Source organism: Microcaecilia unicolor, chromosome 12 (assembly GCF_901765095.1).
Source record: "Microcaecilia unicolor chromosome 12, aMicUni1.1, whole genome shotgun sequence".
NCBI lineage: Eukaryota > Metazoa > Chordata > Amphibia > Gymnophiona > Siphonopidae > Microcaecilia > Microcaecilia unicolor.
Window position 1 is genome coordinate 99,240,795 of NC_044042.1, and position 24,158 is coordinate 99,264,952.

The 24,158-nt window shown below is 42.9% G+C and overlaps 1 protein-coding gene across 2 annotated transcripts in view; it reads right to left on the reverse strand.

The window, feature by feature from the left end:
- The window catches only part of RAMP2 (receptor activity modifying protein 2), a 44,137-nt gene extending 20,235 nt beyond the window's left edge, over positions 1 to 23,902 (reverse strand). Inside the window, exon 1 of one of the 2 annotated variants that reach the window (XM_030220732.1) lies at positions 23,729 to 23,902. In XM_030220732.1, coding sequence (XP_030076592.1) covers positions 23,729 to 23,786 — 58 coding nt within the window. In that variant the 5' untranslated portion in view covers positions 23,787 to 23,902. The remainder of the gene's footprint in view (positions 1 to 23,728) is intronic. The other variant, XM_030220730.1, reaches the window with a different exon arrangement.
- Between the last annotated feature and the right edge of the window lie 256 nt (positions 23,903 to 24,158).

Here is a 24,158-nt window from a genome sequence, read left to right on the forward strand (position 1 = left end):
GCCTTGATTCCGTTTCATTCTCCTTCCTTCTAGGCCTCCAGAACAGGGCTGGGAACCAGAGCCGGCTAAGCACAAATTTTGCTGACTTAGTAAAACTCTGACTTGGCTTTCAGAGAGACTTTTTTTTTAATTTCTCAATAATAAAAAGCTTTTGCCAAGAATACTGCACTTTACAGACTGACTTAGGGAGCATCTCTTGGAACTGAATGAACATTTTTTTTTTAATGACTTCATAATGCTCTGCGCATTAACCCTGTGTTGCATCACCAGTTCATCTAGCTCAGCTAGTCCCACTTTTGCCCCTTTACATATAGGGAGTTGTGATCCTGTGCTTTTTGTTCAGGAAATCAGAAATGCATCTTCAAGCATGCAGGCCAGAAAAAAACAGGAACGAATCAGCCTCTTCGGGATGACCTGGATATCATGCATGAGGGATTACCAGCTCTCTCAATATTTTTCCAACAAACTAATCTAGTCCAGCTTTTCTTTCTAGAGTAGTCATTCCCAACCCAGTCCTCAGGGTTCACCTAGTCCCATCAGGAACTTGATTTGCATACACTGCCTCCATTATATGCAAATCTCTTTCATGCATATTCATTGTGGATATCCTGAAAACCTGACTGGCAAGGGGTACTCCAGGACCGGACTTGGGAAACACTGATGTAAGGATCTGGGATGGGATATAGGATAGGGCCATGGTGGCCAAATATGGGGATAACCAACAATGGAAGAGGAATACTACAGAAAAACCTCTGGAGGAAAACTCACTGAAAATCATCCACAAAAATCCCACAGACTAAAAACACTCCAAATAGTTCAAAGCTTCATGCTCCACAAAAAAAAAAAAACAATTAAAACATTCCTTGATAAGGTATATGAAGTGTGCTCATACCCCTTACCAGGACCACCACCAACCCTAAACGGGTCGACTACTCATCTTGACTCAACTTTTAATCTTTGTGCGCTATAACAAGCTGAAGTCTTTAATAAATAAACATACTGAGCAGAACAACTTGCACAAGCAAATTCTAATTGGGGCCAATTAACTGCAATAATTAGTCAGCACCCAATTATTGTTAGTTGTCGGCTCGATACTCAATTACAATGCACATGCAAATTGGGTACACCCCCAAATTTGTGTATGCAATTTTTGGGCCATATATAGAATCTGGGGAAGAAGGGTAAGACAAAGGCTATGGGATAAATAGGCAGCCAGACTGAGGGCAAATTGAGGGGTAAAAAAAAAATGGCCTGCAGTACTGCGATTGTGTTTTTCGGTGCGCAGTGGTCCGTTTTTTACCGCGTCTAGGAAAACGGGCCTTTTTTAAGGGGCCAGAAAATGGAGATGCACTAAAATTGAAACCAGCGTGTGTCCATTTTCGGCCTCGGCCCTCAATGACACTCACTGATCTAGCGGTAAGCGCTCACATGCTACAGACACGGTGACCTGTCGGCACATGCCAACTGCCAATTAATGTCGGAAATGCCGCGTGCGGTAGGAAATAAAAACATTATTTGTCCAGGCGTTACAGGCGCGCGCCAAATCCAAAATTACTGCCAGGGGGGCACGCTAGCCTGGTGGTAGTCTCGTTTTGGTGCATGTTGCATGCGCGTACAGCCTACCGCGCCTTTGTAAAAGGGCCCCTATAAGTATAGTTGAATAAGATAGGCGGAATTCTGACAGGGTAGACACAAGGAAAAACTTCCTAAATTTTGACATACTTTACCCAAGGATGTGAGAAGCTTAAGTTCTTATAATTTATGACATACTATATGTTAACCCCGCAATCCTAACTTATTTCGGAAGAACTTAAAAAACATATTTATTTAGAAAGTTCCTATTATGATTACTTTTATTTCTTTTCTCTGCTTTTGTTATCTGCTTTGAACCAAATTTGGGAGTTGGCAGAATACAAAAAGTTATTACATTACATTGGCAAGCCTTTGTTTGGGATGATTCAGGGTCAGGGGGAAAACTGAACTGACCTCAGGAGATCTGTCCCAGACCTACTCTTCTAGGGAAAACAAAGGTTAAGTACGCATTCTTGGCCACTGACTGTACCATTTTTATTTGGGAAGCTCAAAGCTCTCAGGTACACACAAACCCATGTTCTGTAACGCTGGAATCTAATTTCCACAAAGTCTTTTTTTATTGGTTTGATCTGTGTATAATAACTTCCATATTATAACATATCCTCTGATGACATCAGAAGCCAGACTACTGTAATTGCTTCCATACTGGAAGCTGTATTTCGTAAGTTAAGTGGGGTTCCTGTTAAACCCTCCCTGGTGGGGCTTATCTATCTGTGTTGGATTAAGAGAGGGATGTATGTATGAGAAGGAAATTTATAAATCCTTCATGAAACCCATGACGTTAAGCAGCCATGGAGCTCCCCGTCCTCCATGCAAACTCTTTTGAAACTTAAGTAGAAAAACAAACGGAGTCTCCACTTCGGTAAAGCTCAGGGCTCAGCAGCCCAAGCCAAATTGTGCTGATGCTGGGGATTAGCCATGCTTTACAGTCTCAACATCTGCAAAGAGTTTAATTGGAGGGACGTCAAATGACATTATAAATTGGCAGGTTGATATCAAGCTGCACTTATCTAGGTAGCAGTGCTGCTCACCAGGGCCATACCCAGATTTTATAACTGCCCCTGCACTATTTGGATAGTGCCAGGGTGGTCCAGGAGCAGGGCCTGGGTGGACTTTCTCATTACTTAGTTGTGGAGTGACAGCCTAGTGGTTAGAGAACCACTGTTGCTCCTTGTGATCTTGGGCAAATCACTTAAGGCCCCTTTTACCAAACAGCTAGTAAAAGGGAAGTCTTGTCTTCCTGCAGGAAATGGCCGTGCAGCAAGTAAAGCACTTGCCACATGGCCATTTCGGGGGCAGCCCTTACTGCCACCCATTGAGGTGGCGGTAAGAGCTCCTGCGTTAACCTGGCAGTAACCGGGCAGCATGCAGTGATGACTGCGCACTAGGGGTGGGAAGCACCGCTGGGCTGCTGTGGTAGCCCGGTGGTACTTCCTGTATAGTGAGCTGTAAGCCCGCATAGTAAAAGGAGCCCTTAACCCTCCATTGCTTCAGGTACAAAATTAGATTGTGAGCCCTCCAGGGACAGGGAAATACCCAGTGTACCTGAATGTAACTCACCTTGAGCTACTACTGAAAAAGGTGTGAGCAAAATCTACATAAATAAAAACATTCAGACCACTTCAGATCAACTCAAAACAGCAAAAGACTGGCCTAACCTCATCTGGTTAATTAACTTGCCTTGAGTTTAGCCACCCATCTATTTATACCAATTGACTCTATACTACCCCATCTTGTCCCCATCTATATATCTGCTCGGACCCTCGGCTACATGGTAAGCTGTATTGTAGAAAAGCATCAGCATCATATCTATGTTATCTGAATGCTCTAAGTCATGCTTATTAGGTGTTTCATTGGTATTATGACGACATCATATTATATCTATGTTATATGAATGTTCTTCATCCTGTTGATTGTATTGTACTGATGTATCATATTTCTGTTATATGATTGTTCTGCAGTGCTGTTAAATGTGTATATTTTTGATCCTGTTTCATGGTAGTCCTATTATTAGGTTTCAATTTGCTGCTTTCAAGTTTACTTCATTTACTGTATTTATGTTTATTCTTGGTTATTTTATTTATTTATTTAGATTTTGCTCACACATTTTTCAGTAGTAGCTCAAGGTGAGTTACATTCAGGTACACTGGATATTTCTCTGTCCCAGGAGGGCTCACAATCTAAGTTTGCACCTGAGGCAATGGAGGGTTAAGTGACTTGCCCAAGGTCACAAGGAGCAGCAGTGGGATTTGAACCGACCACCTCTGGATTGCAAGACCGGTGCTCTAACCACTAGGCCACTCCTCCACTCTATTTTTACTATTGTTATGCTGTTAACATAATTAAACTGTACCTGCTGTACACAGCCTTGGGTGAATCTCTAAGGTAATGATTATGGGAACAGAGGAAACTGATAAATACCCTGATATTGTTGGCATGGGTGATGTGGCTCTTCCAGACAAAAATGAGATGAAGTTGTTAGGGGTGACAATGGATAATAGACTTACTATGAAAAGTCAAGTTTGTAAGCTGCTTATTCTAGAATTAAGAAGTGGATTTTCCTCCTTTTAATATAATGGCTTATGGACTTTTCCTTTAGGAAGCCAGCCAAACCTTTTTTAAACCTCGCTGCTTTTACTACATTCTCTGGCAACGAATTCCAGAATTTAATTACAAGTTGAGTGAAGAAATATTATCTCTGATTCGTTTTAAATTTACTACTTCGTAGCTTCATTTCGTGCCCCCTAATCCTAGTATTTTTGGAAAGAGTAAACAAGTGATTCACGTCTACTCGTTCTACTCCACTCATTATTTTATAAACCTCTATCATATCTCCCCTCAGCTGTCTTTTCTCCAAGCTGAAGAGCCCTAGCCACTTTAGCCTTTCCTCATAGGAAAGTCGTCCCATCCCCTTTATCAATTTCATTGCCCCTCTCTGTACCTTTTCTAATTCCACCATATCAGAATAGTCTCTTTGAGTGTCTAGGTGTTGCAGGTAGTCCAGAATGCGGCCGCTAGGTTATTTGTGGGTATATCGAATTTTTGCGCATGCTGCCAATTCTTAAACAACTACACTAGTTGCCAGTAATACAAAGAATTCAGTTCAAGGTATTAACACTTGTGAATAGATTTCCCTGGCCATTCCCTTGCCAAGATGGCCAAACAAACACCAGCCCGCTAACAAGCTCCCCAAAGCATTGCGTACCTGGCCCTTTCTGAGCAGTCCTGTCGCCAGTTACTGGCCCTTTCCATCGTCTGGACACTAGATCGGGACTGGATCGGGGCTCAGAGTCCGCTCTGACCGAGACTGAGACTCCATCATCGGTCTCCCTCGGGTCTGGTCCTGGTGCCGCAGGGCCTGCCCATCGTCCCGATTCCTGCTTCGCTTCTGCATAATCGGTGCGTGCAGCGTGATTGACGGCAGTAAGATTAACCTTGAATTTTCATCCAAACCCTCCCCACCTCTCTCTCCTTTAGTCCACACCCCCTAATCTCATTCTTTCTCCTCCTTCTCTGAAGTTTCTACTGAAGAAACTGCCCTTCTTCTTTCCTCCTCTAAATGTACTACCTGTTCCTCTCATCCCATCCCCACTTACCTACTTAATACTATCGCTCCTACTATCATCCCTGTCATCTGTCACATCCCTAATCTTTCACTCTCCACTGCAACTGTTCCTACGACCTTCAAACATGCTATTGTCACTCCATTCCTTAAAAAACCCTCACTTGACCCTACCTGTCCCTCAAACTATCGCCCCATCTCCCTTCTCCCTTTCCTCTTCAAATTACTTGAACGCGTCGTTCACCACCGTTGTCTTGACTTTCTCTCTTCTCAACCTATTCTTGACCCACTTCAATCTGGATTTCGCCCTCTTCACTCTACTGAAACTGCACTTACCAAAGTCTCTAATGATCTGCTTCTGGCTAAATCCAGAGATCTCTATTCCATCCTCATCCTTCTTGACCTATCTGCTGCTTTCGACACTGTTGACCACACCTTACTCCTCGATACACTGTCCTCGCTTGGATTCCAGGGCCCTGTTCTTTCCTGGTTCTCTTCCTACCTCTCACTCCGTACTTTCAGTGTTCACTCTGGTGGATCCTCTTCAACTTCCCTCCTGCTTTCAGTAGGTGTGCCTCAGGGTTCTGTCCTTGGACCACTCCTTTTCTCCATCTATATCTCCTCCCTTGGTGCCCTGATCTCATCCCATGGTTTTCATTACCATCTTTACGCTGATGACTCTCAGATCTACATCTCCACCCCTAAAATCTCAACCTTAATCCAGGACAAAATCTCTGCCTGCTTGTCTGACATTGCTGCCTGGATGTCTCAACGCCATCTCAAATTAAACATGGCTAAAACTGAACTTCTCATTTTTCCCCCTAAACCCTCCTCCCCTCTTCCCCCATTCTCTATCTCTGTTAATGGCTCTCATATCCTCCCTGTCTCCTCGGCTCGCAACCTTGGAGTCATCTTCGACTCCTCTCTCTCCTTCTCTGCTCATATTCAACAAATCGCCAAAACCTGTCGCTTTTTTATCTTCAACATTAGCAAAATTTGACCCTTCCTTTCTGAACATGCCACCAAAAACCTTATTCACACCCTTGTTACTTCTCGCGTGGACTATTACAATTTACTTCTCACTGGTCATCCGCTCAATCATCTTTCTCCTCTCCAATCTGTCCAGAATTCTGCAGCTTGACTTATTTTCCACCAGAATTGTTATGCCCACACTAGCCCACTCCTCAAGTCAATTCACTGGCTCCCTGTCCGCTTCCGTATACAGTTCAAACTCCTCTTACTGACCTTTAAATGCATCCACTCTATGACCCCTCATTACCTCTCCTCTCTCATCTCTCCCTACATTCCTCCCCGTGAACTCCGCTCTCTGAACAAATCTCTCTTGTCATCCCCCTTCTCCTCCACCGCTAACTCCAGACTTCGTTCCTTTTATCTTGCGGCGCCTTATGCCTGGAACCGTCTTCCCAAACCCATACGTCTAGCTCCATCTCTACCTGTTTTTAAATCTATGCTGAAAGCTCACCTTTTCACTACTGCCTTTGGCTCCTAACCGCTACTCATTTGCCCTCCTCCTCCCCTGTTCCTCTTTACCCTGTAATTCCCTTGCCCGTAATGTCTTGTCTGTCTGTTTTAATCTTGATTGTAAGCTCTTTGAGCAGGGACTGTCTCTCTATGTCAGATGTTCAGCGCTGCGTGCGTCTGGTAGCACTATATAAATGCTATTAGTAGTAGTAGTAGATTCTTTACCATTCAGGATCTGAAAATGCTATGCTGTTAGCTTTAGATTTGCTGGTAAAAGCACGTATGTCTACTTTTTCTGTGGCAGGGGTATCTTTACGGAATGCACTCTCTGGGCAGCTGTGTTTGCGTGGCAGTAGTTTACAATATAAAAACTTCTAAAAACACAGCTCTTTGTGGCATTTTTCTAAAATTTAAGTTGCTTTGTTTTTACTGTATTTGTTGGGCAGCTACATCCTTGTGGTGGACTTTGGGAATGAAAAACTGAATAATGTGTATTTCGTACTTTTGTTTTATTATGTATGTTTTTATGGAAACCGCCTAGGTTGTCAGCACCTAAGAAAAAGATCTAGGTGTCATTGTAAACAATACGCTGAAATCTTCTGCCCAGTGTGCAGTGGTGGCCAGAAAAGCAAACAGGATGCTAGGAATTATTAGGCAAGTGATAGCAAATAAGACCAAGAATACTATAAATAAGCTGTATTGCTCCATGGTGCGACATCACCTTGAGTACTGCATTTAGTTCTGGTCACCGTATCTCAAAGAAGATATAGCAGAATTAGAAAGGGTTCAAAGAGGGACCAAAATGATAAAAGGGATGGAACTCCTCCCATATGAGGTTAAGGCTCTTCAACTTGGAAAAGAGACGGATGAGGGGAGATACGATTGAGGTCTACAAAATCCTGAGTGGTTCCAAAAGTACAAAGACTAGGGGACCCTTGAGGAAGTTACATGGAAATACTTTAAAAACAAATAGGAGGAAATATATTTTCACTCAATGAATGGTTAAGCTCTGGAACTCGTTTTTGGAGGATGTGATAACGGTGGTTAGCATATCTGGGTTTAAAAAAGGTTTGGACAAGATCCTGGAGGAAAAGTCCATAGTCTGTTATTGAGATGGACATGGGGGAACATAGCATAGTATGCTTTTGCCTGTTGCAATTTCTTGTTTGAATTTGGTTAGGAGAGTAATTAGTACTGTTTCGGTGCTGTGGTTGGAGCAAAATCCTGATTGTGATTCGTGTAGTATTGAGAATTTGTTTATGTAGTCAGTAAGTTGTTTGGTTACCATGCTTTCCATCAATTTGACTACCAGTGGGATACATGCTACCGGGCGGTAGTTGGTGATTTCATTTGTTTTTTAATTTGTATCTTTTGGTATTGGAGTGAGTAGAATGTTGCCATTTTCCTTAGGGAAGAGTCCATGTTGAAGCATGTAGTTTACGTGGGATGTGAGATCTGATATGAAGCGTTGAGGAGCGGATTTTATTAGGTAGCTGGGACAGGTGTCCAATTTACGGTGAGTCTTAGCGAATCTGTTAATCACTTGGGTGACTGTTTCAGGGGTGAGGAGAGCGAAGTTTGTCCAGTTTCGGTCCGCTGGGTATTCACCGAGGCTTGGGTCCAGGCATTCAATGAATTTTTCGATGTCGGTGGTGTTCTGTGGTAGCACGTTGCGCAGGTTTACTATTTTTTCATTAAAGTATTTAGTGAGTTTGTCTGCAGACGGGATGTCTGTGTTGGTTGAGGTGACCAATGTGGTGTCTAGTAGTTTGTTCACGAGTTGATATAATTTCTTTGTGTCCTTGTAGTCTGGCCCTATTTTGGTTTTGTAGTATGATCTTTTGGTTTGTCTTATTGCATATTTGTATTTTCTTTGGGTTCGTTTCCATGCATTGAGTGTGTGTACATCTTTTATTTTTTGCCATGCTCGTTTGAGTTTCCTGGTTTGCGTTTTTAGTTTTTTCAGTTCTTCGTTGAACAATGGAATCAAGTTGTGCCTGAGTGAGGTTCTTCTTTGTAATGGTGCTATTTTGTCTAGTATGCTTCTGCATCTTTTATCCCAATCTAGGAGATAGTATATCAAGTCAGTTTGTGCTATCCATTCGTTATTGTAGATCTTTTGCCAGAATGTTTCCGGGTCTATTTGGCCTCTAGTGGTGTAGGCTGTGTGTTCTTGTATTCGGTGTGAGCCCTTTTTGCGCCACTGTAGGGATAGGTTTAGTTTGTAATGATCTGACCATGGTGTGTCTGTCCAGTTAGTGTCTGTCATTATTAGGTTCTGGTCTGTTGACAGTTTGTGTGTGATAAGGTCAAGTGTGTGCCCTTTGACATGGGTTGCTTGCATATGTGGCCATTTAAGGTCCCATAGTTGGAGGAATTCCTTGCATTCTCGTGCATTGGTGGAGTTTGGGTCTTCTAGGTGAAGGTTGATGTCACCTAGTACTAGTATATTGGAGTTTGTTACGCAGGTGTTTGATATGAAGTCCATGAAGTGTGATTGGCATTCGTTCCAGTTACCTGGTGGTCTATAGAACAAGACACAGCTTAGGTGGTCAAGCAAGGTTGTGTGGTGGATTCTGATGGAGGTGATTTCAAGTTGGGGTGTAATGGACTCGGCGATGGTTGCAGTAGTGAAGTGGGATCGATGGATTAGTGCTATGCTTCCGCCTCTCTTTTCTTTTCTGGTCCAGTGAGTGATTTTGTATGCTGGGGGCATAGGTCTAGAATTATGGGGTCCTTTTGGTCATGGATCCATGTTTCATTGATGAAAAGTAGATCGAGGTTTTCTGACATGCTGCAGTCTGTTATTATTGCTGCTGGAGCTATTTTATCAACCTTGAATGAAGACAGTCACTAATCTAAGAGAGCAGTATTTACAGCTCTGTCCTGGAGGCACACTTGACGGGTCCGGCTTTCAGGATATTCAGAATGAATATGCATGAGAAAAATTTGCATACAGTCCCTTTCATACATACCCATTGTGGCTCTCCTGAAATTGAGGATTCCCAAAGAAGAAACGGTGAGTAATGATGATATAGCTCCAACTTTACTGGAGTAAAAAGAATATGAGTAATTGACGTTTCATTTTTGAGAAGTTTGATGTGGGTTGTAGTAAACGCAAGGAACATTTGGATATCGGTTGAGCTTTCATGAAGATTGTTTGAATGAAACTAAAAGACCTTGGACCATTCTCTAAAGTAATATATTTATTGATTTCAAATATTTATAACAATCATATTTGAAACAAGAAAAGGTACTTTCATCAATAACAATAATAAAGAAACATGTACTTGACTGGGTACCTCAAGTCCACAGTTGTAGATCCAAGATTAACAATTTGGAGAATTAAATTAGGTAAATTCAAAGGAAAATTAAACCGGTCTAATATCTGTGTCTATAATCCATTCAGAGCTAACCTCTAAGGAGTTCTGGCTGTAATAAATTCAGAAAGTTGAACTGATTCAAAAAACACATATTTAACCACATGGTATACTATACACTTACAAGGATATCGTAAGAAAAAGGTTGCCCCCAACTTGAGCACCCCTGGTTTTAACAAAAGAAATTGCCTACGTTTTTTTTGGGTGTCTTTGGATACATCTGGGAATATGCAGACTTTGAATCCCAGGAATTCCCTCTCTCTTCTTTGGAAAATTTTTTTCATAATTAACATTTTATCCATGGACATTGCCAAGGTTATTAATAGAGTTGCTGATGTTGTCAAATCTGCAGTCGGCGTCTCTAAAATTGCTGAGACATCCAATGGTTGTTCCGTTTGTTGTTGATCCAAATCATTGACTGCTTTTCTAGGCAAGTAGTAAATTTGAGTCAAAGGTGGTAAGATATCGTCTGTAAATCCTAAGATTTCCTTCAAATATCTATTAAACATTTCTCTGAGTGAAACAGTGATCACCCTTGGAAAATTTAAAAGTCTCAAATTATTTGATTTTTGAACATTCTCCAAATTTTCTATTTTTCTTTTCAAAATAGAAATATCCTTTATTGTCGTAATCTGTAAATCTTGCACTTGCCCTACCTGGGTTGTCAAATACTTCACTTTTTCGAAAGATTCTTTCTTATCTGATTCCACAAGTTCAGCAGCTTGTTCCAAATGCTTGACTCGGGATTCTAATTCTTGAATTTGAGGACATAAAACCTTCCCCAAATTAGCAATCAAAGCCCACAGGCTTTCCAGGGTTATCTCTGTTGGTTTAGCTTCTAAGAAAGATAAAGAAACAGTACCTTGTTTCTGTGTACCTGCGGTTAATATTTCTTTCCCTGCTGAATTTACTATCTCAGTCATCGACCCTCCTGCAGCTTGGTTCGCTTCCTCCAGGGGAACTTGAGGGTTAACAATACCCTCAAGTCTACTTCTCTCCAGTGAGCTTTCCCCAGTTCCCGATGGCCCTCCAGCAACACCCGATTTTGGCAGCTTCGGGGACGACGCCATAACTGGAGAGGAAACACTCTGGGGCTGCGGGGGAGGAGCTCGTTGGTCAGGGCTTAAGGTCACATCTAGCAGGGGCAGCGTTTCTGGCTCTCCACTTGCCGTCCTAGTACTCCAATTTTGATTTCTCATGTAAAGGTGTGATTTGATGGGCAATGATTATGTGAGTTAGGATTATATGTACTAGAACAGCAAAGTGTGTGATATTTTAAGAAGGTAATATGTGTATGAAGGAATTTAATAAAAGATTAATGTTTTGCAACAGTTGTTTTTATTATTGTGGTAATACAAGGAATGCAACTATTATAAGAGATTTTACCCTAATATTATTGATGTATATTCATTGTGGATATCCTAAAAACCTGATGGGACTAGGTGTGCTTCAAGGACTGGGTTGAGAAGCACTGCTGTAGCGGATGTGCTGGGGAAGTTTTCCAACAGTACGACTAGAACTGAGGCAAGCAAGACCCACTGCCACTGCTACCACCACTGTTACAGGCAGCTGCAAGGTTTCTTCCCCCTACCCCGCAGAATCTCATTGAGCTGGGAGGAAGAGTGTGAAGATGAGGCTTCTGCTCCCACTGGTCTGTAGCCTCTGAACAGGACTCTAACCGGTCTCTTCCCAGCATCCTGAGTAATCCAACCTCAAGCTCCTGGGCCCCTTTTTCACTCAGGGTGAGCTGGTTCTCAGTATGTAAATTTATGCAGATTAGCATGTTACCCATTCTCGCTCAGGGTGACCTGGTTCTCCAGAGGCAAAATTAAACAGGTCTCATCAACAGCATATTCCTCAGGCAATTCTTTATTCCAGCCCCTGGGCACACTTCTTCTAGCTTAAATACTTTATATAGTCACATATCTTCACACTGAGCCTCCCCACACAGATTCCTGGGCTCAGCACTAACTTCAATACTTTGGGGACTTCTAACCCCAGACTTTGCAGCCTGCTTCTCAGTACTGGGACACACAGCCCTACTTCTTCTTTGAACACACAGTTCCTCTAAGTACTGAGGCTACACAGTCCAACACTAATGCTTTAGGGACTTCTTACCCCAGCCTGTTTTTCTTCCTTGAGCACACAGTCCACCACAAGTCCATAGGATTTAGCCAGTTCTTTCCAGGGGGATTCTCCTTCTTCAGCTACCAGCTATCCTCCTTTTCTTTCACATCTCAGGTGGGGTATAGTATAAAGTGGTTAATTAGCTACACAGGACCCAGCCCATAACTTCTTACACCTGTGGACCTCCCAGAGCTCTCCCCGGTCCTAGCGACCTCCACCTATTCTCCTAGCGCCCTCTAGTGGCCTACCCCGGAAAGGACAGCCTCATACTTATCACAGGAATCAGCGAGTACTATTTACTTGCTGTGTGGCTGTGGTTTCCTCCTCTGCCACACAGACTCAGGACCCCTGCTAAACAAAGTTGGCAGTTTGTGGTATTGCCACCAAAATGGCCGCCCGCTGGATTTTTTTTTTTTTAAAAGGTTACAGGTTGTGATTTTTTTTGGGTGCTTTTTCACACCACAGGTTGGGCACAACACCCTCCTATTGGTTGGAGGCCAAGGGAGGCAGGATCCAACTTGAGACAGAAGCTCCTCCAATCCTGTGCAGCTCTGACTGCAGAGGGAAGCCACTACAAGAGGAGACAGCAGCAGCTAAGTGCTGCTCACTAACACCTACCAGAGGGTATCATGTAGAAGAGGGGATAGATGACTGATGTTAAGTAGCGTGAAAAAGAGTGAGAGAAATATTTATTTCTTTATAGACTACCTATCACGACAGACCCTAAGTGGTTTACAGTAAACATCTGAAGTAATAAAACAATACCATAGTTACAAAAACACAATAAGATTAAACAAAACATTTTTAAAAACCCTCTGCAAAATTACAGATGCAAGAAAAACAATAACAAAATTAATATAATACAAATACATGAATGCATTAACATTCCAGTAAACCAGCTTATCCAGCCTGGTGGATACAGGGGAAGCAAGATGAATGCATTAAGGGGGTGGGGGAAAGAGGGCAGGTGATGATGTGTTGCGAAAAAGTGAACCTAGTCTATGGTAAAGTCCAATATATGAAGGGCAGCCTTTAGGATCTGTACTGGGACCGGTGCTATTTAACATATTTATAAATGATCTGGAAAACGGAACAAGTGAGGTGATTAAATTTGTAGAGGACACAAAACTATTCAAGGTTGTTAAAACATGTGCGGACTATGAAAAATTGCAGGAAGACCTTAGAAAGCTGGAAGACTGGGCATCCAAATGGCAGATGAAATTTAATGTGGACAAATGCAAGGTGATGCACATTGGAAAGAATAATCTGAATCATAGTTACCTGATGCTGGAGTCCACCTAAGGAGCTGGCACTCAAGAAAAAGATCAATACGCTTAAATCTTCTGCCCTATGTGTGGTGGAGGCCAAAAAAGCAAACAAGATGCTAGGAATTATTAGGAAAAGGATGGTAAATAAGACCAAGATACTATAATGCCTCTTTATCACTCTGTGGAGCGATCTCACGTTGAGTATTGTGTTCAGTTCTGGTTGCAGTATCTCAAAAAAAGATATAGCGGAATTAGAAAAGGATCAAAGAAGACTGACCAAAATGATAAAGGGATAGGAATTCCTCTTATATGAGGACAGGCTAAAGAGGTTAGGGCTCTTCAGCTTGGAAAAGAGACGGCTGAGGGGGGGGATAAGATTGAGGGTTACAAAATTCTGAGTGAAGTAGAACAAGTAGAAGTGAATCGATTTTTTACTCTTTCAAAAAGTACAAACACTAGGAGACACTGAATTAAGTTACATGGAAATACTTTTAAAACAAATTGGAGAAAATATTTTTTCACTCAGCCAATAGTTAAGCTCTAGAACTTGTTGCCGGAGGATGTGGTATCAGTGGTTAGCGTATCTGGGTTTAAAAAAGGTTTGGACAAGTTCCTGGAGAAAAAGTCTATAGTCCACTATTGAGACAAGACATGTGGAAGCCACTGCTTGCCATGCACACATGTGTTTTATGTACTGTGTAGGTTCAGAACCCTTATTTTATCATCCTCACTTTAATATTCCCTTATCTCTTGTTTGTCCTGTTTGTCTGTCCTAATTAGATTGTAAGCTCTGTCAAGCAGGGACTGTCTCTTCATGTTGAAGTGTACAGCGCTGTGTACGTTTAGTAGCGCTATAGAAATGATTAGTAGTAGTAGTAGTAGTAGTAGAAGAGGGAGACAGAGAGAGGCAGACATTTTAATGTCTCTAAGAAGCATTTAGTTTGGGAGAAAGCCACTGTGCTATAAACAATGCATGTGCTTTATCGAAATAGGACACACTTCCGACGCAGACAGCAAATGCCTGAGAACTCGGTTCAGCCCCTGTCTCCATCACTCCAGAAAACTGAGATTGTCAGTTCACCAGGACAAAGAAAGCACCTGATTGTCATATGTAAACCGCTTTGGTTGTACCACAGAAAGGCAGTATCTCAAGAGTCTCACAAATATAAACTAATTGGTTTTCTGCCAGTTACTTGTGACCTGGATTGGCCACTGTTGGAAGCAGGATACCAGGCTAGATGGACCATTTTTCTGACCCAGTATGGCTATTCTTATGATATTTGAATTTCCTTTCCATTGCATTCCAGTAATCCTAATCCCTGTTGTGATCAAAGATCGCCAGGCAAAAAAAGGTTGCCACATCATGCCCCTAGAAGAGTGCTGGTTCAGGGGCTTAGCTATAATTCGGAGGTGGGGTAGTGTCAGGAAGGATTTTTTTTCACTGCATTAGAATCATGTACAGATGCACAGTGGAAGCTCCCCACTTCCCTAACGGATTACCACAGGGAGAACTATATAAGGTAGATAGAAGAAAACTGAACTCCATGGACACCTCTCTTCTTGTTAACTATAACCATGGGAGATGGGAAGACAGGTTTCCTTTTTATTTCTAAAAGTATTCCATGGTCCCTCAAACCCAATGCAATTTCCAGAATATCCACAACAAATATGCAAGAGAGAAGCCTGCATATCCTGCAATCCCCAAATGTAAACCAATTTATCTCATGCATATTCATTGTGGATATCTTGCAAACCAGACGACAAGGTCACCAAGACAGGTCTGGGAAGCCCTGCCCTATATCCTTCCTGCCAGGCCTGCCTTGAGTTCTGATGGCATGTGTCTGTTGGGTGCCCTTAGTTTGACCTTATATGACTCCCACCCTGGCCAGAATTTCCTGCTCTTGCAGTTCTGATTGCTCGACTAGTTTAGATATTACATTTGCAACCCTTGAATATTGTATCAACAGTTTAGAGGATAATTCAGGAGTTGAAAAAAAAAGCATAATAACAGTTTTAATGGAGGAACAGGGAGTCTAATAAAGGATAGAAATTCTACCATAAAGAGTAGCTTCCTAAGTGCCAGCAGTTAGGTAGTGAAGCAGCAATTTTAATGTGGTTTCCCCAAAGGTAGACAAAAAGGGAAAGGGATGGGATTTCATATGCTACCATTCTGTGGTTACAATCAAAGCAATTTACATACAGGTACTTATTTTATACCTGGGGCAACGAAGGGTTAAGTGACTTGCCCAGCGTCACAAGGAGTTGCAATGGGAATTGAACCCATTTCCCCTGGTTCTCTATTAGGCTACTTCTTCACTCCATGGGATTAAGGAGAATGACTGCCCATATTTATATATCACGTCTCATATTCCGCCAGAACCGATATACTCATATCACCCCTCTCCTCAGGTCACTTCACTGGCTTCCAATCAGATACCGCATTCAATTCAAGCTTCTCCTTCTTACCTACAAATGCACTCAGTCTGCTGCCCCTCACTACCTTTCTACCCTCATCTCCCCTCACGTTCCCGCCCGTAACCTCCGTTCACAGGACAAATCCCTCCTCTCTGTACCCTTCTCCACCACCACCAACTCCAGGCTCCGCTCATTCTGCCTCGCCTCACCCTATGCTTGAAACAACCTTCCTGAGCCCTTACGCCAAGCCCCCTCCCTGCCCATCTTCAAGTCTTTGCTTAAAACCCACCTCTTCAATGCTGCGTTCGGCACCTAACTCCTACCTTTCAGTAAATCCAGACTGCCCCAATTTGACCACCCCTATCGGACTGACCGTTCACTTGTCTCTTAGATTGTAAGCTCTTTGAGCAGGGACCATCCCTCTTTGTTAAATTGTACAGCACTGCGTAACCCTAGTAGCGCTTTAGAAATGTTAAGTAGTAGTAGTAGTATTAATCAAAACCTGCCACTACCACAAGATCTAAATATGATTACTTAGATACAATTGAGTGCAAACATCACAGATAGTTAACCGGTGGGGGGGGGGGGGGGGGGGGAGGCCTCAGTGCTGAACATCACAACACAGAACAAAAGTTCCAATCGTGGGGCTACAGCTATTAAAATCATCGGCAACCCTTCTTCTAATGTAACAGAGGAGAAAGAAAGCACTAAAAGGTATTTAAAAACTCCACAAATTTTGGATTTCGATTCCCCTGATGTAGCAATAGTGAAACGAGGGGCCCTTTGTACACAGAGAGGATGAAGATTTTGTCACTTTGAAGAAGCCTCTAGATAAGTATGGCTTTAAGATGTTGCCTTTCAGACAATTTCACTTTGAATATATATCCCTCGGTTGGGTTTTTGTTTTCTATTTCACAGTGGACTATGATTGTTGATACTTTTGCAGTAGAGTTTTGTTAATGCCTTTTAGTGCATTAGAAGAGAGATTGATGATGATTTTAATAGCTGTAGTCTAGTGGTTAGTGCAGCGGGCTGTGATCCTGGTGAACTGGGTTTGCTTCCCACTGCAGCTCCTTGAGACCCTGGCAGTGGCATACCTAGGGTAGTTGACACCTGGGGCTGATCATTTTTTAACATCCCCCTCCAAAATCCAGTACTAGGCATACCGAGAGTACAAAACACTCAGGACCTATAGAACAATTCTACCATACCATAAGCAGCAATTTCTACAAGTCACACAAGGAACAGGAAAGCATCTTAAACACTACAGTGAGCACTAGAACATCAATTCACCTATTGTAAAACGAAACCAGACAGAATAGTACAGATCGTCGATCTTGCACAGTCAATGCCAACTGAAAGCCATGTCTTTTTCACAAACACAGATACACCCTAATCCACTATAGAATAAGTAATCATAAACTTTCTATTTAGACAAAAATTAAACTGAACTCCCAAGATGCCAGACTCTGCATACAATGCAACACCACAGAAACAGAAAATGTCCCCTAGTGCTGTGCAAAATATAAAGACAGCAGATGTAAATTTGAAAAAACTAACAAATACCAATCACCACTTTACAAATTAACAAATAGAAATAAAACATATAGAAAATAAAATAATACCATTTTATTGGACTAATACATTTCAGAGGCCAAAACCTCCTTTCTTCCTCGGGTCAATACAGTATAGTGCTATTACAGTATCCTATTCTGACTTGAGGAAGGGGGTTTTGTTCTCTGGAAGTTAGTCAAAATGTATTAAAATTAGTCCAATTATTATTATTATTAGCATTTGTATAGCGCTACCAGACGCACGCAGCGCTGAACACCTGATACAAAGAGACAGTCCCTGCTCAAAAGAGCTTACAATCTAAATAATAAAAAGATTACCTTATTTACATGTTCTATTTATAAACATTTATTAACACATCTACAATACTACTTTATCCTAAAGCAAAAAAATAAAAATATATATTTTATTTACAGTTTGTTGTCTCTGGTTTCTGCTTTCCTCATCTTCTTTTCACTGTCTTCCTTCCATCCAGCATCTGTCTTTGCTCTCTCTCTGCCATCCAGTGTCTGCCCTCTCTGCTGTCCCCTCCATCCAATGTCTGCCCTCTCTCCATGCCCCTTTCATCCACTGTCTGACCTTTCTCTCTGCCCCTTCAATCCACCATTTGCCCTCCCTCTTCCATCCATCCAGGGTCTGCCCTCCCTCTCGCTTCCCCTTCCATCCAGAGTGCCCTCCCTCTTGCTCCCCCTTCCATCCAGGATCTGTCTCCTCTCTCTCTGCCCCCTCTTTTCGGCCCCCAGTTCCAGCCCCATTATCCGAACTGTTATATCGTCAATGCTACAAATCACCAGCAGCTTGTGTAATAAGCTTATATTCGCTCACATTATTTGCAAACTATCTCCCACAAAGCAAGAAGTGCAGTATTGAACAGGTTTCAGAGTCTTTTCTAAGTTGGTACTGTTTTAGGGTTCTTTGCTTGGATAGGGGAGGGCAGATTGGGAATACTGGATGTTATCCTTTCAAAGATGGTCTGGGGTCATAACAGTTCAGACGCCAGGTCATCTTAGTGTATGTTTAAGATATGGGTTAGAGTAGGGTTGGGGGGAGGAGGGTGATCTTGTATACAACCGTTAACTTTGCAAGGAAACTAAGGTAATGAGGGGGGAGAGTGCGGGAGTCTTGTCACAAAACAAAAATGGGATCACGTGTTCTCCAGCTTTTTGCTGTTTGATGCTTTTGCCTAATCTCCTGCTATGTTTGATTGCTATCATGTAATCGCTTGATGTTTTTGTGTAGATTTGTTGTTTAATTGTTAGATGTTGGATTTCTTTGATCCTGAATAAAAATCGATAAACCTTAAGCTTATATTCTCTCAGTTTCCTTCAGATTACACCTGTATATTAAACAACAGAAACCTCAAAGCTTCCAAGTGAGAAAATTGAATGTTAAATGATGATACCCCTAATAGGTACCCCTCAACTGCACATGAAGCAAGATCATATCATTGGTTTCATGATACACAAAGGGAGAAAAAAAGAACCAATACGAAAAAAACTCCTTCAAAAGGAGAAAAAAACATTGGTTTCAAAAAATCCCCCCCAAATCTCCTAAAAATATGAGAGAAAGCGCTTTAAAGATACTTAGAAAAACATTCAGCAGGCCTGCATCAAATACCCCCAAAAAGATACTTAGAAAAACATTCAGCGGGCCTGCATCAAAAAGACATAACAAAGAAAGGTCACCAACTTGTACTTACCTGACAGGAGAAGAATACAAACTTCTAATTCACATGTCGTTGTCTAGAAGCTTTCAGCCATCCTGTCTTCAATGTGCTGCCGACATTAACATCAAACGAGTAAAAGATTTTTCCACAACAGAACCTTGTTTCACTGGGGCTCGCTACTTCAGAAACAAATACTTCCGAATACTTTCTTGATCCGAATTTCCTTGCTGGGAAGCTTTGAGGTTTCTATTGTTTAATATACAGTTATCATCTCAAGGAAACTATGAGAAGATATAAGTTTATTACACAAGCTGGTGGTGATTTGTAGCATTGGCTAAACTAAAGGCAATTGCCCTTTACATGTGGTCAGCTTACTAGTGGCAGCCAGGACATTTGCTGAGCAGAGCCACACTGGAATCGTACCCGTCCCCGCCCATCCCCAATGGAATATTACCTGTCCCCACCCATCCCACAAGAATGTAACTCGCAGTCCCGCAAGAATTTAATAGTACATAAAAAAAATTCCGGTCAACTCTCTCAGTCTCTCTCTGGGTTCAAGCTACAGCACTGCAGGCAAGAAGGATCAGAAGTTGGAACCTGGAACACTCTAGTGCACACTGATAAGACTTTGATTCACTGGCACTGTGTGCTAAAAGGTCACCACATGCACACGCCAGGTCAGGTGACATCTGATGCTCGTGCCTATGTCAGAGCTGAGTTCTGCGCATCAGCCTGGGAGCAAAGAGGATTAATAGTAACATAGTAAGTCAAATAAAAACTAGAACGGTCCATCCAGTCTGCTCAATAGTCACACTCATTATCAATTCATGATTAAATCAACAATGAATGTGATATTATATACTTGATTATGGTCTTTCAGTGGCGTTTCCGAGACATAGACCATAGAAGTCTGCCTGACCCTATCCTTATGTTCCAACTGCTGGAGTTGACCTCGAAGCCCACTCCAGTCTATTCATCTTCTCATTTGCGGGACACAGACCATAAAAGTCTGTCCAGCACTGTCCTCATGTTCCAGCCACTAAAGTAGCTGTCTAAGCCCTTTCCAGCCCATCCTAAACCAGATTGCCATATATGAGACACAAACCGTACAAGTCTGCCTGGTATCGGCCCTAGTTCATCACAGCCAGAGTCGCCATCTAAGCGTCACTCGACACATCTATTTTCTAATTAGAGATCCTCTGTGTTCATCCCATGCCTTTTTGAATTTCATCACCATTTGTGTCTCTACCACCTCCTTAATGGAGACTTTCCGCATCTGAGCTGTTAAAGCAAGGAGGAGGAGAAGACAGCATTCAAAGAACTTGGTACTAGGTGAAAGGCTGACTCAAGTGCAGCATACACTTCCACAGGAACCCCCCAGGAACTCTTCCGTCCCCACAGGAACCCCCCAGGAACTCTTCCGTCCCCACGGGAACCCCACAGGAACTGCTTCCGTCCCCACGGAATCCCCGTAGAACTGCATCCGTCCCCATGGAAATCTCGCGGGTTCCATAGGATTCCTGCAAACCCCGTTCCCGTGCAGGTCTCTACCATACAACACAGCAGGCTGCATGAAAAAAAGCAACAATCAAGGATGAGGAGAAGAAAGTTACAAGAAAGAAACACCGGAAGGACAGAAAAACTCAAGAACAGTTGAAGAGGCCTGCAAGTATCAGTCAGCCTGCGGGTGTATTGATTGCTGGTGATTCTAGATGTCAAACAGAACACTGTACTAGTGATTTCATAGTAAGAATCCTGAAAGGTAACTTTAAAACAATACAGGAACGTAAGACCTTTGAAGTCAGAATGATTAAATATTTTGACACCCACCAGACAGGACTTAACAGAGATCTGGGCTTTCTTGCCCATTATAAGCCATAAAATTGTAAATTGTACTGCATTGTTTGTCACTCTCCTGTCTCCATGCATATCCCCCTGTCTCACCCATCCACCTCCATCCCCACCCTGTTAGACTGGCACTGAAATGTTTTGATGTCTCACTTATATATACTGTCATCTACTAAGATTTGCTTATTTCCGATCTGACGAAGAAGGGCAACCTTCGAAAGCTAATCAAGAAATGTACTAAGTTATGTCCAATAAAAAAGATATCATCTTATTTTCTTTTTCATGTTTTATTTTGTTTTATTTCTATGGATTAGATGTCAAACAGAAAGCCAAGTTTTTACACCAGATTTCAGAGCAGAATAGGGGAGTTTTAACTCTCGGATCTGTAGGGATGGCGTTGCAGGGGTAAGGTGCAATGTAACTACAGTAAATGATGCACAATGAATGGACTTGTTGAATCTTTGAGGAAGAAAGGCAAGAATTGTCAGGAAGAGTTCAAGCTAAACTGAGGAGTCCCAGACCAAAAGCACAGCTAAGTACTTGGGTTTATGTTTATTGTAAGTCTCCAACAGTGAAGCATATAAACCACAGTAATTCTTCTGGCTCAAGTACCTCTGCAAGAGACCTCTACGAACTCTCGCTATCTCTATTGAACTGTTATCTCCACTGATACCTTCCAACTGCCCCATTGTTCCATGTAAGCTACATTGGACCTACCAAGAGGTGGGAAAATGCCGGATACAAATGCAATAAATAAATAAAATAAACGTTTATTCAGACTTGATGAATCACTCTTTTTTAGCAAATAAATCAAAGCCATTTACAAAATAATTAAAAACACAAGAAAAAGGAAAAGAACACCCAAAAAATATAAAGGAAAGAAACAATCACACCAAGCACAATTGGTCAGTAAGCAGAGATATGAATGACAGGATCATGATTCCATATCTGATCCAGTAGTTGAAAGGTATCCAATGAAGTTCCTTTAGGACATGGTAAATGTGACCCACCCAGTCTCTCCAGCAGTGGCTACGCTAGGGAGGGGGTGCCAGGGGAGCGGCTGCTCCCCCAAACGGAGTTCTGCCGGTACCGACGCCTACTTTTTTCTCAACGTGTTGCATTGAAAATGTGTGCCAGTGCCGGCAGAAGTCCGCTCTCATGCCGCTTTCGCTTCCCCCGTGCCGTCAACCTGGCTCCGCTTCTGCTCTCCAGTGCCCAGTAAGGCTGTAACTACCCTAGTGTGAGTAACCTACCCCCTCCCTTACCTTCTTAGAGATGGAAAAAAGTAATTCCAGTGCTATTTTGATCAGAAGCCACTGTTTAAAAAGAAAGTAATCCTTTCGCCCCTTTAGAAAAGTGTATGTCCCACTTCTTTTTTTTTCCAGTTCCACCAGTTTTATTGTTGGGTGGTTTTTGTTTTTTTTTGTCTCCACCAACTGTATGGGTCCATCAAGGCAGTTTCAGTTTGGCACTACATTTTGAACCAGTGAGCGGGTTTCAGTGACATCAAAGAAAATGTTAAAACTGTCAAACCTGTGTGTGGGACTACTACTACTACTATTTAACATTTCTAAAGCGCTACTAGGGTTACGCAGCGCTGTACAATTCAACATAGAAGGACAGTCCCTGCTCAAAGAGCTTACAATCTAAAGGACAAATGTACAATTAGTCAAGTAGGGGGTCATCAAATTGGGGCAGTCAAGATTTCCTGAAAGGTATAGAGGTTAGGTGCCGAAAGCAACATTGAAGAGGTGGGCTTTGAGTAAGGATTTGAAGATGGGTAGGGAGGGGGCTTGGCGTAAGGGCTCTGGAAGTTTATTCCAAGCATAGGGTGAGGCGAGGCAGAATGGGCGGAGCCTGGAGTTGGTGGTGGTGGAGAAGGGTACTGAGAGGAGGGATTTGTCCTGTGAGCGGAGGTTTCGGGCGGGAACGTAAGGGGAGATGAGGGTAGAGAGGTACTGAGGGGCTGCATACTGAGTGCATTTGTAGGTAAGAAGGAGAAGCTTGAACTGAATGTGGTATCTGATCGGAAGCCAGTGAAGTGACCTAAGGAGAGGGGTGATATGAGTATATCGGTTCTGGCAGAATATAAGACGTGCAGCAGAGTTCTGAACGGATTGAAGGGGGGTTAAGTGGGAGGCCAGTGAGCAGTAGGTTACAGTAGTCAAGGCGAGAGGTAATGAGAGCGTGGATGAGAGTTCGGGTGGTGCCCAGACTAGGGGCAGTGGCTCCAGTGGCCCTGGAGGTACCCCAGCCAGTCAGGCTTTCAGGATATCCATAAAGAAGATTCGAGAGCGATTTCCTTGCACTGCTTCCACTGCATGCCAAGAATATTCATTGTGGATATCCTGCAAATCTGACTGGCAGGGGTGCCTCCAGATCCACATTTGGGAACCACTGGAGTAGGATATGGAAAAGTGTTTCCAGATCCTTCCTTTCAAAGAAGGACGAATATGAACAAGAGGATGACCCTCTGGAGTAGTCTCTGTCGGGTATCCCAAAGGCAGAGGTGCAGTGGTGCTGGTGCTTATCCCCCCTCCCCGCAAGTTTCCTTGCAAATGTATTTGGGAAAGAACTGTGAACTCCCAGCCTATCAATTCCTCTACCTAGTATTTCAACAAATAAAGCAAAACTTCCCCAGCCCCGAAAACTCTTTGTGGCAGCGATCGGTGTCTCCACACACTGATGGTCTGGCTGTGGGAAAGGGGGGGAGGGGAAAGACTCTCCCTCACTGTAGAACACGCGGGAAAAAAGTGGCAACAGCAACAACAACAATCCCCGTGGCGCGCGCAGCCCTGTCGCGCGGAGCACTTACCCCACCACAGAAGCAAGCCCGCGAGCTGCAGGGCTCGGCGAAGTCTGCAGAGCGCCATCCCTGAAGCTGCAGCAGCGCTCGGGAGGGAGATGAATGGAGAATAACAGGAAACGGCTCTTTTCCTCTGCTGCTCGGGAGGCAATGACTGCGGGAGACGTGTGAACAATAAGGTTACTAGTCTCTGCTGCCTTGAAACGAGACCTCCCACCGAGACGGCAGAGACCCGCCAGTCCCTGGTCACGGGGCTGCTTAGGTGTGCTCTGCTGCAAAACTCCACACTTTTTTTTAATTTCTCAGATCTGATTCCTAAAAAGATACCTTCATTTCACTAGCACTTACTTGTGCAAGTAGTTTTGCCAGCTGTGTGAGGACAGTTTCTAGTAAAGCTGCCTGTGTTATATGGGGGGGGGGGGGGGGGGGGGGTGAGAGA